This window comes from Ictidomys tridecemlineatus, chromosome 6 (assembly GCF_052094955.1).
Source record: "Ictidomys tridecemlineatus isolate mIctTri1 chromosome 6, mIctTri1.hap1, whole genome shotgun sequence".
Lineage (NCBI taxonomy): Eukaryota > Metazoa > Chordata > Mammalia > Rodentia > Sciuridae > Ictidomys > Ictidomys tridecemlineatus.
This window is the reverse complement of record NC_135482.1, coordinates 170,451,388-170,467,724: the sequence shown is the minus strand read 5'-3', so window position 1 is coordinate 170,467,724 and position 16,337 is coordinate 170,451,388. Positions and strand designations below refer to the sequence as shown.

The 16,337-nt window shown below is 30.4% G+C and overlaps 1 protein-coding gene across 4 annotated transcripts in view; it reads left to right on the top strand.

Annotated features, from left to right (window-relative positions):
- Nbea (neurobeachin) overlaps nt 1-16,337 on the top strand; it is a 603,852-nt gene that overhangs the window by 213,328 nt on the left and 374,187 nt on the right. For all 4 annotated transcript variants that reach the window (XM_078016116.1, XM_021730370.3, XM_021730357.3 and 1 more), the window contains 2 exons: nt 1,332-1,427; nt 11,544-11,982. In XM_078016116.1, coding sequence (XP_077872242.1) covers nt 1,332-1,427; nt 11,544-11,982 — 535 coding nt within the window. The remainder of the gene's footprint in view (nt 1-1,331; nt 1,428-11,543; nt 11,983-16,337) is intronic.

Here is a 16,337-nt window from a genome sequence, read left to right as displayed (position 1 = left end):
ATCTATCTATCTATGTGTGTGTGTGTGTGTGTGTGCAGCTTTGGTTCTACTGTTTCCTATTTATTAATAATAAAAATCAATTAGCCATACCACTATTTAATATGCATGTGACTCATACTTTTTAAAACATTTCTTCTTTTATTTTTAGAACAAGAAAATTAAGAGGTCCTTATAGAGTTGTTCAAGACTAAGAATAAGCCAAAATATAAATTTTTATACCAAGCTGGAAAATTAATTTTTTTCCTTCCTTCTTTCCTTCTTTGTCTATCTTGCTTTCTTCTGCTGTTTACAGTTATTTTACTATCTAAATAGCCTGTCAGTCATTCATGATATATCAGACCTACATTTTAAATTGTACAAGCTGTACAAAATTTGTACAAAGTGGCCTCACTAAAATCAAAATCTAGTGGAGAGAGAACATCATAGACAGTAAAAACCATCTTGGGTCATGTTGTCTTGCTCATTTGCAAAACATAGTCATTTTGCTGAAGTTCTTACATTATCAGCTTTGTCTACTCTGCTTGAAAACAATAACCACATTTTCTGGCAACTTACATTTTAGTACCATGAGGGGCTTTCAGTGATTTGTATTTCCCACCAGGTGTTTACATCAAGGTTTTTCCTCTTTTTTTTTTTTTAGTGTAACCTTGATTACTCAGTGGTTATTTCATGTGTCATGGGGTTAATTTTTAGTTGAAATTGCCTTTCCTTAATAATTACAAGTGATCTATAAATTAAATTGATATTTTTAAAAAAGTGAGTAGAAATTAGTGGTCAAATCTCTGCATCTTGTTTTCCGTAAGCATACCTGATCTTATTTATCTTTCATTGCTAATGTATAGATAAGGATTATATTTTAGTTATAATATTTTGCTTTTATATGTCATGTTTACTTTTAACATAGAAATTTGAGGTTATTTCATTATAATATAGTTTCACTTCTAATTTTATTCTACCAATTGAACATCATCCTCCCATTCTAGTTTGTGTCCTTTCACAATTTCAGACACTAAGACTTTTATTATATTATTTTTACTTTTTTCTTCATTTTTAATGTGTTCATATCTATCGTGTCTGTATAAAATAATTGATAGTATACTGAACCTTCTGGTTATGATTTTCTTGTGTATTTGTATGTCTCTATGTGTGGTATTAAAATTACTCTTAGTGAGTATATTGATTATCTTGACCTCTTCTCTTCAGAGATACATTCTTTGTTGCTAGTACTGTTTGCATGTTGCAGTAATATAGGATTGTCTTGGATCTTCAGTGGACCATGTTCCAGGTTGTTACATGCTGCCTCAAATTTGATTCCATGATTTTCTCCACAGTTGTGGTCATACCATCTATCCCTCATCCAAGTTTGAACCATGGATTCCTTGCCAAGTTAATTCCTGAGCAGAGCTTTGCCCACTCATTTTACAAAGGTAATATTGACCTCATCTCCTGACCTGTTTGGTATTCTTATTTCATGAGTTATGATAAAGTTAATGTTTCTGAAGTCATTGTTTATAAATAAGTACACACCTCAGGTTTCATGGATATATGATATTTGTATTTATACCTGGCAGTTGAGAATAAAGTGATACAGTGTTTGTACTTGTATTCCATTACATTTCTTTAAGTATCATCTGCAAATTGAGGATACCTAATTTTGATATACACAATGGTGGAATATACTAGAGATTGTGAAAGAGTCACATCATAGTGTGACTTAAATTAGCCCACAATGAAGGCTACTCTGGATCCACTAGAACAGAGCTTAAAAACAAGACTTGAAACATCACACTGATCTATGCAATTTAAATTCCAGTTAGACCAAAATGCCAATACTCTTTAAAGAAATGCAGACAATACTTCACCAGAAAACATAAATTAAATATTAGCATCCAAGAAAATATTACTAAGCAATGTAGAGGATGAAAAAAGGGGTGCATAAACAGAAGAAAAAAGTCAACAAACAGGAGCAGATTCAGAAACAACAGAAATAGTAGAATTATCAGAGAAGGACATTAAAATAGCCCTTATACATATGTTCAGGATGTTTTTTCAATTTAAAAGGAAAAGTGAGCATAATGAAGTGAGGACTAGAAGATAGAAAGTAAAAGAAGCAAATTGAAGTTTTAAAGATGATAAATATTAATACCTTTCAAATGATAATTTCTGTGAGTACTATTAACAGTGCTGTGGAACAAAAGATCGTAATACACAGAATTCTGTGATAGTCCCAAGATTTTCCTTTGTGTACACTCTACAAAATTCTTGGGATGGTGGATGTGATGGATTTCTCTATTGTGATTAAGCTGTAATTGGCACAGGTGCTTAAAGGTTTTTTATGTATAAAAACAAGACATCTGTAACAAGAGATCATTTAACTTCTTCCTTTCCAACTTAGATCCAACTTTTGTTTCTTCTTCTTCTTTTTTTTTTTTTTGACCTAATTGCTCCAGTTGGGACTTCAGTACTATGTTGAATAGAACCTCTCTTTTTTCAACATTGTATCTCTAGTCCTTGCATTGTGCTTAGATGTAATTATAGTAAAATATTTCTCAAGTAAATGATTAAGCTAGTGGGAATACTAAGCAATTTTTATAAAGGTGAGTATTCATGGTAGCCTGAAACCATGTGAAAATGAAAACAAGGAATTTAACTATAACTAATCCTAAAAGCTATAGAAGCTTTTTGTTAGTTTAATAAGAAGAAAGTTAATATTTTACATGGAATTACAAAGAAATAGGTCTTATTATTTTATGATCTATAGGAAATGAGTAGATGTAATTTATGAAAAGAATTTATAAAGAAATAAGACAAGAAATAAAACAATTAAGATAATGTAGGGGCTGGGGTTATGATTCAGTGGGTAGAGCACTCGCCTAGCATTTTCGAGGCACTGGTTTCAATCCTCATCACCACATAAAGATAAATAAATAAAATAAAAGTATTGTGTTTGACTATAACTACAAAAAAAAGCTAAAAAAGAAAAGATAGTGTACTGATATAAGAATAGACAAGTCATAGGAAGTCAACAAATAGGCTACAGTGTCCCGTATGTTAATATGTAAACATTCCATATATTATCAATGCAGAGGGAAGCATCATTTGGCAGAGGGTTACCAAGTGGCATAACCATTTGTAAAAATAATTAATATATTGTTATCTCACATATTATGTGACATAAATTCTATGTGTTAAAATTTAAAGGTAAGAATGAAACTGAACATAATTATAGAAAATTAAAATGAATACTTATGTATTATCGTAACATCATTTTAAATCATTAATACCAAGAGCTGAAACTGTGAAATAAAAAGATATGACTAAATAAAAGCTTTATATATCTATATGGCTATATGTACGGCACTATATGGCTAAATTAATAAAATAAAAAGGCAAATACAAGTAGGAAAAATATTATATATTTATATGCTAAAAGTTAACAGACTTAATGAGTAAAGAGCTCTTACATATCAAAAGAATATACAATAGTGATGGCAAAAAATCAAACATATAACAAAAGAACGACAAGATGCAGTAAAAACAAAGGATAAAATTAAAGTACATTAATGTCAAAACAAAAATATGTCATAGTATGCCAAACAGGGCAGACTACTGAAGGATGAGAATGTAAATATATATTCTATATGTATATAACATAAAAATGTTCATAAACCTTTTTCTTGTACTTTTTCTTTTAGAATTATTTGTTAAGGAAACAAAGATATATCAATTCTTCAAATACATATTTTTAACCACCAAATTTTAATTTATAATTTGAAATACAATTAATATTTATTAAATTGTTTATTTATATGAACAGTTTTTCAGTATTGCAAACTTTTAATATCCTGCTTTTAGATTAATTTTTAAGTTGTAAATAATCATTCTGTGGATATATAACATTTTTAAGTACTTTAGTACATTCTTATCAATAAAATTTTGAAGAAGAGTACTGATGTTGAATATATTATATATTTTTATTATTTAAAGGTAAAAATTATACTATTTTTTCTAACAATTATTTTGTTTTAATTTTAAATACTTAAAATATTATAAATGTGTAGCTGCACTGGAGCTCAGTGGCAGAGCACTTGCCTAGCATGTGTGAGGCACACATAAGAATAAATAAATAAAATAAAGGTATGCTGTCAATCTACAACTACAAAAAATTTTTAAAACAATTATAAATATTTTTTCAGTATTATTAAATTTAAAGGTATCTGTTGACTTTTAATTCAGTTAATAATTCCTTCAGTATATATCTTCTCAATAAATTAATGATTTCCTGCTACATGCTAGGTACTAAGGATATATAATAGTAACCAAAATGTTTTTATTTCCACAAAGTTAACACTGTAGCAAGGGAGATACACTTTTATAAGTAACACACTTAAGTATGTATTTTAAAAGTATGTATATCCTAAGTAATACATTTTTAAGTCAGTATAAAATAAGAAATATAATTTAGTTTGGTAGTTGGGAATGCCTCTCATAGAGTTGATATTTATGCTGAGAATCAAAGGATGAATTCAGTTTGGTGAAAAGAATGGAGACAGTGAGTGGAAGCAAATTTCTGAAAACAGCCACAAGTTCAGAAACATCACTTGGTGCATTTCGGGAACATATGTTGGTAGAATGTAATAAGGGAAAGAGATGCATTCCAAGAGTTAGATATAGGTAGGCAAGAATCAAATCATGTAGCTAAATCATGAAGGATCTAGTTTTAAAACATGCAGAGTGTTGTATTAGTTTTCTTTTCTTTATCAAAATTATCACAGATTAGGGGCTGGAGATGTGGCTCAAGCGGTAGCGTGCTCGCCTGGCATGCATGCGGCCTGGGTTTGATCCTCAGCACCACATACAAACAAAGATGTTGTGTCCACTGAAAACTAAAAAATAAATACTAAAAAAAAAATCTAAAAAAAAAGTTATCACAGATTTAATGACAAAATTATTATTTTTCAGTCCTGTAGGTCAGTACAACTTGGGTTTCAGTGGGTTAACATCCAGGCATTAGTAATGGTAACGATGTATTTCTTTTTGTAGACTCAGGGAGTATCCATTTTCCTTTCCATGTCCATCTTTTAGAAGCCACCTAGATTCTGTCGTCACACTTCCTCTGATCAGGTGGAAAAGGTTTTCTGCTTTTTTTTTAAATATTGTTTTAAATTGTAGATGGACACAATGAATTTACTTTATTAATTTTTCTTTAAATGTTGTGCTGAGGCTTGAATCCAATGCCTCACATGTGGGAGGCAAGCACTCTACCACTGAGCTACAACACTAACCCAGGTTTTCTGCTTTTAAGGACCTGGATAACTCAAGATAATATCCTCTTTTCAAGATCTTTACATGTCCTTCTTGCCATATGAGGCGAAATATTTTCAGGTTATGGAAAATCGGACTTGGACATTTTGTAATGTGAAAAACTTTTTTTAAGTTTTAGAGTCAGAATTGGAACATTGATCAACTTGATTACATTCCTATGATCTTTAAAATTTATAGTGAGATTTACTTTATGCTATACACTATTCATACTTCATGTTCTTGAATTATCACTATAATTGCCTCTATGATTATATGCCCATTTTATAGATAAAGGAATAAGGATGAGGAAAGTTAAATGACTCATTTTATTTCACAAAGCTAATCAATGATAAATAAGTCTTGAGTGAAACTCAGGTAGTCTGAATTTCAAAACATAATTCTTGACCATTATATTGCCAAATTGTGGCTTATCTAACTGATACCATTAGAGTTATATTGTATTTGGTTTTATTTCTTTGTCTGCAATTCAAGAAAAGTCTGAGACCCATATGTTGGCATTTTATTTTTGGTGTTAATGGTTGCCTCCATTATATTACCGAAATGCATATATATTTCTAAAGGAATTGTGGTTTCTATTCTTTGAAACAACGAGAGCAAAAGCACAAGGTAGGGCAAGAGAAAAATAAAATATTTATGTGTGAATATTTTGTAAGTTCTTATTGATGATTTATTCAAATGTGAAAATTGAAAGTACATTAGAATTTATATAATTTGGAGGTAAGATTTACAGGAATAAATGAAATAGGGATCACCAAAGTACTGCTTCTCCAAAAAAGCTGTAAGAACACTGGAAGAAACTGTCAAAATCAGCTTTTTTCGTTCTCTAGAAAGTAATCAAATTCTTACAACAATCCAAACAGTATTGATTTTAGAAAAACTGGACAACCTTCCTAAGATCAGCAACCTTCATAGTGATTTAACTCACCATATTGCTGTTCACTCTACTCAGCTATGTGGTAGCTTGAAAACCAAAGGCAGACAACCATAGTACATGTGAAAACTAGCAGCTAGCAGACACCATAAAGGAACAGACCTGTTTGGAGTTCTTTGGAATGTCCTGTTCCTACAGCATTGAACTTTTTGAGCTGAGAGAAACTCCCTGAAAAACTTCATTTACTGGGTTTGTTATTATTTGTTCTGATCCAGAGTTTTCTTGGAGGCGAAAACCCTAGCTCCCAGACATTTGCTGAAAAATTATTAGTCATTTTCTTAACATTATAACTACCTCAAGTGATAGTGCCATTTGAGGTAAAGAAGAACCTTGCCTCTCAACTTAAATAACTTTGAAAATGAGATATTCATATTCCTGGTACTGTACACAGCCTAAGAAAGACCTAAGGCCTCTTTCCCTCACCTTTGCTGACCTTGAGTCCCTGAGCAAGCAAGACTACAATCTAAGGCTGAGTTTTAAACTGTAGGAGCAATTGTAAGCATGCTCTCTCCCACCTGGGAACTTCTAGCATGGAGTGGGAGAGATTGGTCTAGAACATTTAAGGCAATGTCTGTCAAATCATTAGCTGATTACCAAGGCAACTGAGTAGAGATCTATGGCCACAGGTGATAGAAAAGTATATTACATAATTAGTTCAAGAAAGCCAATAAATAATAACAGGGAAGGGTCTGATTTCTGGGATTGCCACATTATATTATCTAAAATGTCCATAACAACAAAAAAATTGTGAACCAATCATAGAAATAGGAAAGTATAGTCAACACATGGGTGACTGGGGAAGGAAGGTGTAGTTGATAGAAAATACTTCTGAGGTGGCCCAGGTATTGGACAGATACTTTAAACCAACTGTTACAGATATGCCCAAATAATTAAAGGGAACCTTTTCTGAAAAATTGAAAGTATGAGGATGGTGTCTCACCAAATAGAAAATATAAAAAAATGACATAGTGCCGCAGTCCGGCTGCAGCAAAATAACCGGGGGTAACGAACAACTTGTGTAGATTGATACAGCAGGAGAGGGAGCCCTTTATTGTAGGACAGGAGCGGTATTTATACATTCCACACAACTTATCTTAATTAGCATAAACTAGATACAGCAGTCAACCAATAAGGAATCTCCACACTTAATGGCTCACTGGCATTACTTCACAAACCACTCCCTCTGGCAATATGCCAGGTGCCATCCAGACTTGTTTACAGACTCTAACAAGATAGAAGTTAAGAAAATTAAGAACCAAATAGAATTCTGTAGTCAAAAGTTAAAGTGAATGAAATGAAAAATTTGCTGGAGGAATTCAGCAGAATAAAGCATCAGCATACTTGAAGATAGGTTACTTATAATTATCCTTGCCTGAGGAATGAAACAAATAAAAAAAAAGAGTGTAACAAACTTGTGAGATACCATTAAGTGAACAAACAAACACATATGGGAAGTACTTGAGGAAAGGAAACAGAGGATAAGGACAGAAAGACTATTTCAAAGATTTGACCTCAAAAATCTCCCAATTTGATGGAAAATTATTTATTTGTATATCCAGAGAATTTAGAGTACTTTAAAAGTGGTAAACTAAAAATAAACTCACACCTACATACAATATAGTCAAAACATGAATCAGAAGACATTTTTGTTGTTGTTTCTTAAAACAGTAATTGAGAAGATATAATTATATATTTTAAGTTTATATTTCAGTAATAACATTGAATTCCTAAAGTTGTATTTTTTCATACTTTTAATAAAAGAAGCAAGCAAATCTTTATATAAATATCACAACTAATTACTCAATGCACTGCAGTCTTTTTGTGTGTATAGAAAATGAACTTTAAATAATAATTTAAAATCTTTCAATGTACTTATTTCTTATTTTTTTCTTTGGAGTCAAAGTTAAATTTTATATAAATTAATTTTGCATTTAAGGATTTAATGTAAATAAAATGTAAATGTAATTATATACATGCACTTTTTATTTTATTTTAAATTCATGTGATTTAATATTACCACTTGAGCAAATACTTAATATAATTTTTAATGTTGTGCTAACAAGCAGCTGTATGTTTCTTTTCATGTTATTCCTCATTTGGAGAGTTTAGAAAATAGCAAATTTAGTACTTTAATATGTAAAACATTAAAACACTTTATAAATCACTGTAGAACAGAAAGTTTGGATGAAAGAATGTGATAAATGAGGTCAGCATGTAAACATCATAGCAGTTGCTGAACTTAACCCCATATTTTTTTCCAAAATATATTAGATGAATTCATTAGAATCAAAGAAATACAATAAGAAAAAGAGGTATCTGGCATCCAACTGCTTGTTTCTGACAAGGTTAAGATCACTCAGGCTGGTAATGTTTCTATTTGTGTACCGATATGGCCTATTGCTATAAAAATCAATGAGAATTATTGAAAACTTACAAGCCTGCTGTCATTAATATGACCTGCACAGGTTTATTTATTCCTTCTGTGTTGCCCATGCCAAATTTTCTATGAAAGTCACTTGTTTAGTGTACTTTAGTGTCACAGGGATTCATTCTGGAAAAGTAAGTTATCTAAGCTGTGCTGAAGTTTATGGGTATCAGATGAGAGCATGCAAGGTAAATGCTGTTAATGCATGATGAGAAATTAAGGTAGGTTTCTTGACTGTTTATCTTTTTGTTTGTAGTTTCTATTATAACAAAACTTTTATTTTTATTTCTATGGAACAAATCACAAGGTGTGCTTTATAAAACATTTATTTGATACAATCATTGAAATATAAAATTACTTCTTACTTTTTTAAATTATTCAGTTTTAGTAAAAATAAAATTAAGATTTTCATGGTACTGTATAAATATTCAGATGAAGTATTTGAAAATATTCTAATATTAAATATTAACCCATTAAGTTCCAAGTTTTTAATTTTGTGAATATTTCAGCAAAATTAATGTGGGTGTAAAGTTACCATAAATGGTATATTTGTTGTTCAAGGTTAAAGTTTTTATCGGTGTTCTCTGTGTAGGATGATGGTAAATTTAATAAACTTTCAATTGTGTTTATAATTGAGATATCAATGTTTATATTGCAGTTTCAAATATCTCATTAGTACGTTATAGATTTTAATGCTTTTTGACAGTCAATTAATTTAGAGATAAGCAAAAATTTGTGTACTTGGCCAAAACTTTGGATATGATAGCTTGTGGACACCAACTCAAAGATTCTATTTACTTAAGGATTTTACTAGTGAAATTCATATTTCATGCTAATGCAACTTGAAAAGTTTTTGTGTAAATCTTAATATAAAATACAACATAAATAAAAATATTTAGACATCATGTTAATGTAAAGCCAAAACTCTAGAAACCAAATCTACAAATCAGCTAAATTCAGACTAAGAGCTAGACAAGACTATATATGCTATACCTTTTAATAATTAAACACTATAAGAAAGATTAGCCTATGCTAGAACCATGATACTATATTTTTTGTTATTTTTTCTTTTAGAGTTGTTATATCTCTCACTTCCATTCTCTGTCCTTGTGTCATTGAAAAGGTCACCATTGATGTGCAGCTCTTTCTTGACGTTTCTCCACAATTTTTTTCAAAACAAGTGCATTATATGTGTGTAAAGGTTTCTCAAAATAAATTCAGGTAATTCTAGTAGTGGAACAGAACACCTCAGACATCTATATTCTCAGGTTATTTCATCAACTTCCAAATTTTCTATTTTTACCTTAGTTTGATTCTAAAATGTATGGTTATTTTTCTCTTGGCTTACATACACACACACACACACACACACACACACACACACACACACACACACATATACACACACACACACACACACACACACACACACACACATATATACATATCTCAGTTTCTACAGACTTCACTGATACAAATATAATTAATTTTTTCTTCTCAACATTCCTCCTATTTATCCTCTTTTCTCAGTGGCATATTACCATTTTCTCTTGAGTTATATTTATTATTTTTACCTCTTACCTGTTTTCTCTAGTACTTTTCCAAGTGTTATTGAAATTGCCTTTAACACTTTATTGCAGTGATTTTAACTTTTAATCTTGGAAACAGTAAAGAGTACATCTACTCTGTTCTTCACATTGATCATTCAGTATTTGAATATTATTACTGTATTTCCCAGATTAATCTTTTTTTCTTTCCATTGACCAAATTAACAAGCAAACCAAACTAAAACCTATTTAATAAATATAAGAAAAGCTGCAACATAGCATTTTATTATGAGAGATGTATTTTTTTAATCAATTGAAATGAGTATTGGGCATTTGGTAGATTAAATAAAATGAAGAGTTTGTTTTATCTTATATCAAACAAACTATATCACTCAGATCAATAGAACAGGATAATAGAACAGGAGAATAAAATTCTTCTGGCTTTTGAAACTTGGCAGAAGAACTTCATCATATTAACTTTTATATAATTAGATTTGATAGGAATTTGACCCTTTTTAAACTTTGTTTGTTCTTGTGTGTGAGGTGCTGAGGATCGAGCCCAGTGCCTCCATTGTGATAGGCAAGCTCTCTACCACTGAGCTATAGCCCCAGTCCCAGCCCTAGAATTTGACATTTTTTGATATATTTTTCATCGATTTTAATTAGGAACATGTGCATTTTATATCTATATAGACATATAATATGTTTCCTATTCATTTTTTGCAAATTGAAGTTAATATTTATTCACAAAGAAGATGATCATAAAGGCACATACAGACTACATTCTTGAGCATTTATTCTATAATTAATTTAGTTTTGAACTAATTCACATTTTACACATTTTTAAGAATTTTATGTATTATATGTAATTTTAAAATAATATGTTTAACTAGTTTAAATATTTTAGACATTTTGTTATTGGTTATTGAAGTACCAATGCAGGTATAAAATTACTTCATATTTTTAAAAGCTATATATAATTGATACCTGACAATGAAAAATTAAAGGGGAAATTCATATAATAATTATTAATGAGATGCTTCTGCAAATTATAAGAACAGTTTTCTGATGCTGTTAAAGGCATTAATTTTGAAATCACAGATGATTTTTGAAAGAAACAGGATCGTTTTGATGTTTGCTGAGCAAAAAAAAAAAGTGTATATGAATGATGTAACAGAGTTGTGTTATTATGCACAATCATGATTGTGCAAATTTTTCTCACATTTTATTTTTTTTATTCCACTGCAAGAACATTTTATTAATAACACAAAGTTTTTATTAATGAAAATTGTAAAATTAAATTCTTTCATTACAGAAACACCTGCTGCATTTCCAGACACTATAAAGGAAAAAGAGACACCAACGCCTGGTGAAGATATTCAGCTAGAAAGTTCAATTCCTCATACAGATTCAGGAATTGGAGAGGAGCAAGTAACTAGCATCCTGAATGGGGCGGAATTAGAGACTACTACAGGCCCAGATGCCATGAGTGAACTCTTATCCACTTTGTCATCAGAGGTGAAGAAATCACAAGAGAGCTTAACTGAAAATCCCAATGAAATGTTGAAGCCTGCACCATCCATATCTAGCATTAGTCAGACCAAAGGGATCAATGTCAAGGAAATTTTGAAAAGTCTTGTGGCTGCCCCTGTTGAAATTGCAGAATGTGGCCCTGAACCTATCCCATACCCAGACCCAGCATTAAAGAGAGAAGCGCAAACAATTCTTCCTATGCAGTTTCATTCCTTTGACAGGTAGGTATTGAATTTCTTTTTCACAGTGTTCTATATGTAGAAGGAAAAGACTTCTATTAATTGAATTTTATGTAGAAGGACCTCAAAAACTGTATTAATGTAGATTCCCATTACAAAGAATATCAAAGAGATAGACCAAGCTGATGCATCTCATAGGACATTTTAATGGATTCAGAAAAAGATTTTCAAAATGATGTGGTAAATATTACATTGAATCTGAAATAGAAAACTCCATATTTTGGTTACAATCCATCATCAAGGGACCCTGGCGCAATGGAGAAGTCATTTTTCTCTTTGGACTTGTTTTATGTATAAAGTGGGACAGAGAATAAACAAAATATCTCTAAGACATAGTATGTAAATCTAAATGACATTAATTTCCATTATAGTATTATAACATTCTATAATAATTCTTGGATATTAATAGCTTGCTCTAAGTATAAAATTCAAATTCAAATTTTAATTGGAATTATGTTAAAAAAGTAAAAATCATTTGAAATAATCTTCCGTATAGGATTTTTAGTATCAGCAAAAAAGCCATATCTTGTGGCATAAATTTGACAAATAATATTCTTGAAAGGCATTTGAATAAAAATAACTTTTTTATTTTAAAAACTTTTCAAATATGAATAAAATAACTTTATTTTCAATGAACTTACAGGAAATAGAATGTTTGCAAATAATTGTCATTGACAAGACAAAATGTGTTCTGTCAAAATTTTTAAAATTTGAAAAATGGTGAGACTATAAAATATCAGCAAATAGTTCCTCTTATTTTTAGTTTTTTTGTGTTAATATTATATTCATATGTTCATTCATATAGTGAATGTTCCTTAGTCTATTTCACATTGATGTCCCCTATTTCACATATGTGGTTTATGTTTCCAGGATCTATTTGTGTGTCTTGTTTCTGAGTTTGTTTAAGTATATGTCTTTAAGTGTATGTACTTGTGAATATCTATAAGTCTATATCTAGAAATAAAAGTTTCAATAATTTAATATAGGGTTATTAATTTTTGTGTCCCATCTTAATATACTTAAAATTTTGTTAAAATGCAAACTGATAAATACAAAGAATTATTGTGATTTATATAAGAGAATTCAGTGGAATAAAGGCTAAGTAAAATATTTTTGTTTTACTTTGGATTATTATTAAGAATTTATTTTTCTGTAAAACTTAATCACCTGAGTGCTAATGTTCTTAGCTACTCAAAATTTATTATACTTTTGAGAATATTGCTTTAAAAAAATAAACCTCTCCATTTGTTCATGGTAGCATTTGTGCAAAGTGCAATGGGAATGGAATCATTATTCTAAATTGCATAAGTAGAAATGAAATTGAAGAGCACAAAGCATATTTCAATTCTTTTTAGGAAAAGAGTCTCCAGTGTAGTTAATATATGCAGTAGCTCAAGTACTATCAAATGTAAATGATGAGGTGATATTGATGAAAGGAGGGGATTGAGGTCTCAGGGGGCACTGATGACGGATTGAACAGAAGCGGCCTTGCACTGCACGTAACTCAAGTCTGTCGTCTTCACTGCTCAAAGCCATAATGGGAGGTGGCAGTCTGAAATGAGTTGCCACGGCAAAGAGTATTATTTTTGAAATGCTTTCACACAAATCACTAGGCCCTGCATACAACTTAGTTTCATGCTTTAATGTCATCAGGAGGCACAAATTGGTGTGTCTAATTGTTTGCCACCTGCCAGCAAAATGAGCTGCCAGCCAGCCAGACGGGTTTGATTGTCTGTCAGCCATTCAATAGATTGAGAGTGACAACATCAAAAATTTAACTTCAAACTCTGAAGCTTTGAGCAGCTTTTCAGAGACATCATCCCGCAAGTGCTTCTGGACCACTGCATTTTTCAATTATATTTCCCGTGTATTTCTGCCATTTGCCTTTTCTGTCTTAAGATAGCCATAATTACTTTATGAGGAATATAAACATATTTCTGAAGCACTAAAGTCTGAAATCCAAGTTATGACATGTCTTTTAACATCAGATTGAATTCCTTGAAAAATAGAAACCAATATGACAGGTTTTAGAAAGAAAGTCCAGATTGCTACCTGTTTTAAACACAATTATCATGGGTCTTACCCTACCAGTGAAGCATTTTTCATTTTTATCCTTAGCTTAAAAATAAATATACATTCAGTTGCTTGATTTTTTTGTGACTAAGTCATGTTTCCTAATAATATGTTATCCCAGTAGGAATCATCTTTGGTTTTACTTTTGTTGACCAATTATTTATTACTTGTATAGCAGATGATAAAAATGTATGTATTGAACTTATTATGGACTGTAAGTTTGGAAATAAGTTCTTAAATAAACTGATGTAATTTGAATTCTGTTAACTTACATTCTACATGGGTGCTTCTCCCCATTCAGGATGAAACATTAATGAATTTCAGTGTTTTGAATTTTTTGTTTTTTAGTAAGCATATTGCAACATCAAATTTTGAAACATTTATACTTAATAAACTTTTTTCTTTTAGGATTAGACATTTCATCCAATTACATGTGAAAGATTATGTAAATGTTCTCATTTACATATGTAGGAAGTAATGATTCCTTTTATTTTCTGTAATCATTTGTGTTATGTGCCTTTGATTACAGTAAGTGTATATATTTATGAAGTGTAACAAGTGTATATGAAATGTAAAATGCTAAAGATCCTCTAGTATTCTTCTGTAGTGAGGAAGAATAATATGTATAGAGAAATGCAGTTTTGAACAGTATTTCCAAATTTCTTTTACTGTGTGGCAAAGAAAAAATTTGAAAGTTTTGTTTCTACTAGGAAAGCTTAATAATGTTATTTTATTATTTACATAGCAAATTACAGAGTTCTCCTAAAAATATGAGTAGGATAAATATTTTCTTTATGGTTTCATTGATTTTTAATGTTGATTTTAGGACAACTAATGACAATTCAGGGAAAATAATAAAGAAATGTGTAGTAGAGTTGAAAAGCTCTTATTACATTGATTTATTTAACCTTCGAATTTTGTAAGTATAATTCTGAGGACTTTACTGTCTGTTCATATCATTTTCTATTTTTTGAAAAAAGTATTTGATTATATTACTTAAAAGATGAAGTAGTTAATGTAAGTCAAATTGATTATAAATCTGTCAACTTTTACAATTCAAATTTTAAATTTCTATTTACTGTAATTAATCTCTGTTTTTATTTTACTGAGTGTCCTGGGTGTGTATTGGAAGGCCGGTTGCCAGGAGATGCAATTTTGACTGAGTATGGCTGTATCCTGATTTCCCCAATGTTGTCTTTGTCTTTCCTGGCATTAACATAAACAGTTCAATGAGCTGTATAAAAATCTCTTTTTAAGTAGGTGCTTTAATAAAATACTCAATTATTTCTTAAATATCCTTTTCCTGTTGGTATTCTAAAATATTTTGGAAAGTAGATAAGCATACTAGATGAAAACATCAGAGCAATAAAAGCATCAGACCCCCAAATTACCTACATTATAAAATCCTACAATAAATGAAATAGCCTTATAGTTTTTTTTTAATAACGATTATTTTTTAGTTTGATTAAAAGACTGTAATCTCAGAAAAAGGTATTGTATCTCCATTCCAAAAGCTTTCACTTCACCTTAGGTGATGAGCACCTCTCAGGTGGATTCCTTCTGTCTTAAAACTCTTGTCTATCTCCAGGTGTCCTACATTCATCCCAAATTGATCTTCTGTGTTTATGCTGACATTTTCTTAGATATAATACTGATAAAGATTTTGAAATAATGTCTTATTTTTTACATAATAGAGGAAGAACATAGTAGTTTGGAACAGAAAGTCTCCACCTTCCCCTAGTCATAAGGATTTATGTGTAGCTCCTTCAACCTGTTATGTTGTTTTGAATCTCTTTGCATAACTAAGATTTACCATGAGACTTTTTTACAAATTTTTCTTCTCTTGGCAATTCTTAGCAATCTTTTTTTGATTCAGGTCATTGTTCCTTGATAATACACATCATCTGTTCCTGAAAGTTATGGGCATAACTTGAATCTGGCAATTTTTAAAATATAGTACACATTTGCTTTGTTTGTATATTCCATTCTGGTATTGCCCAGGTGTGGCCATATCTTAGTTTTCTTTGAATTTCCTAAACTTGTTAGTGTAATTGTATCACTTAATCTGTTGGTTCTGAATAAGTGTTACAGAAAAGAGGAATAGTACAGAAATAAGACAGGGATTATTATATGAAGTTAATTTTCCTTAATGAGTCCCTAATTTAGAAGCCCTTTCTTCTGTATTTCAATTTATACTTAGGACAAACTATGAAGACACAGATAAAGTAGTATTCATGCTTTTACAAAATTTACAGAAGTTTTTA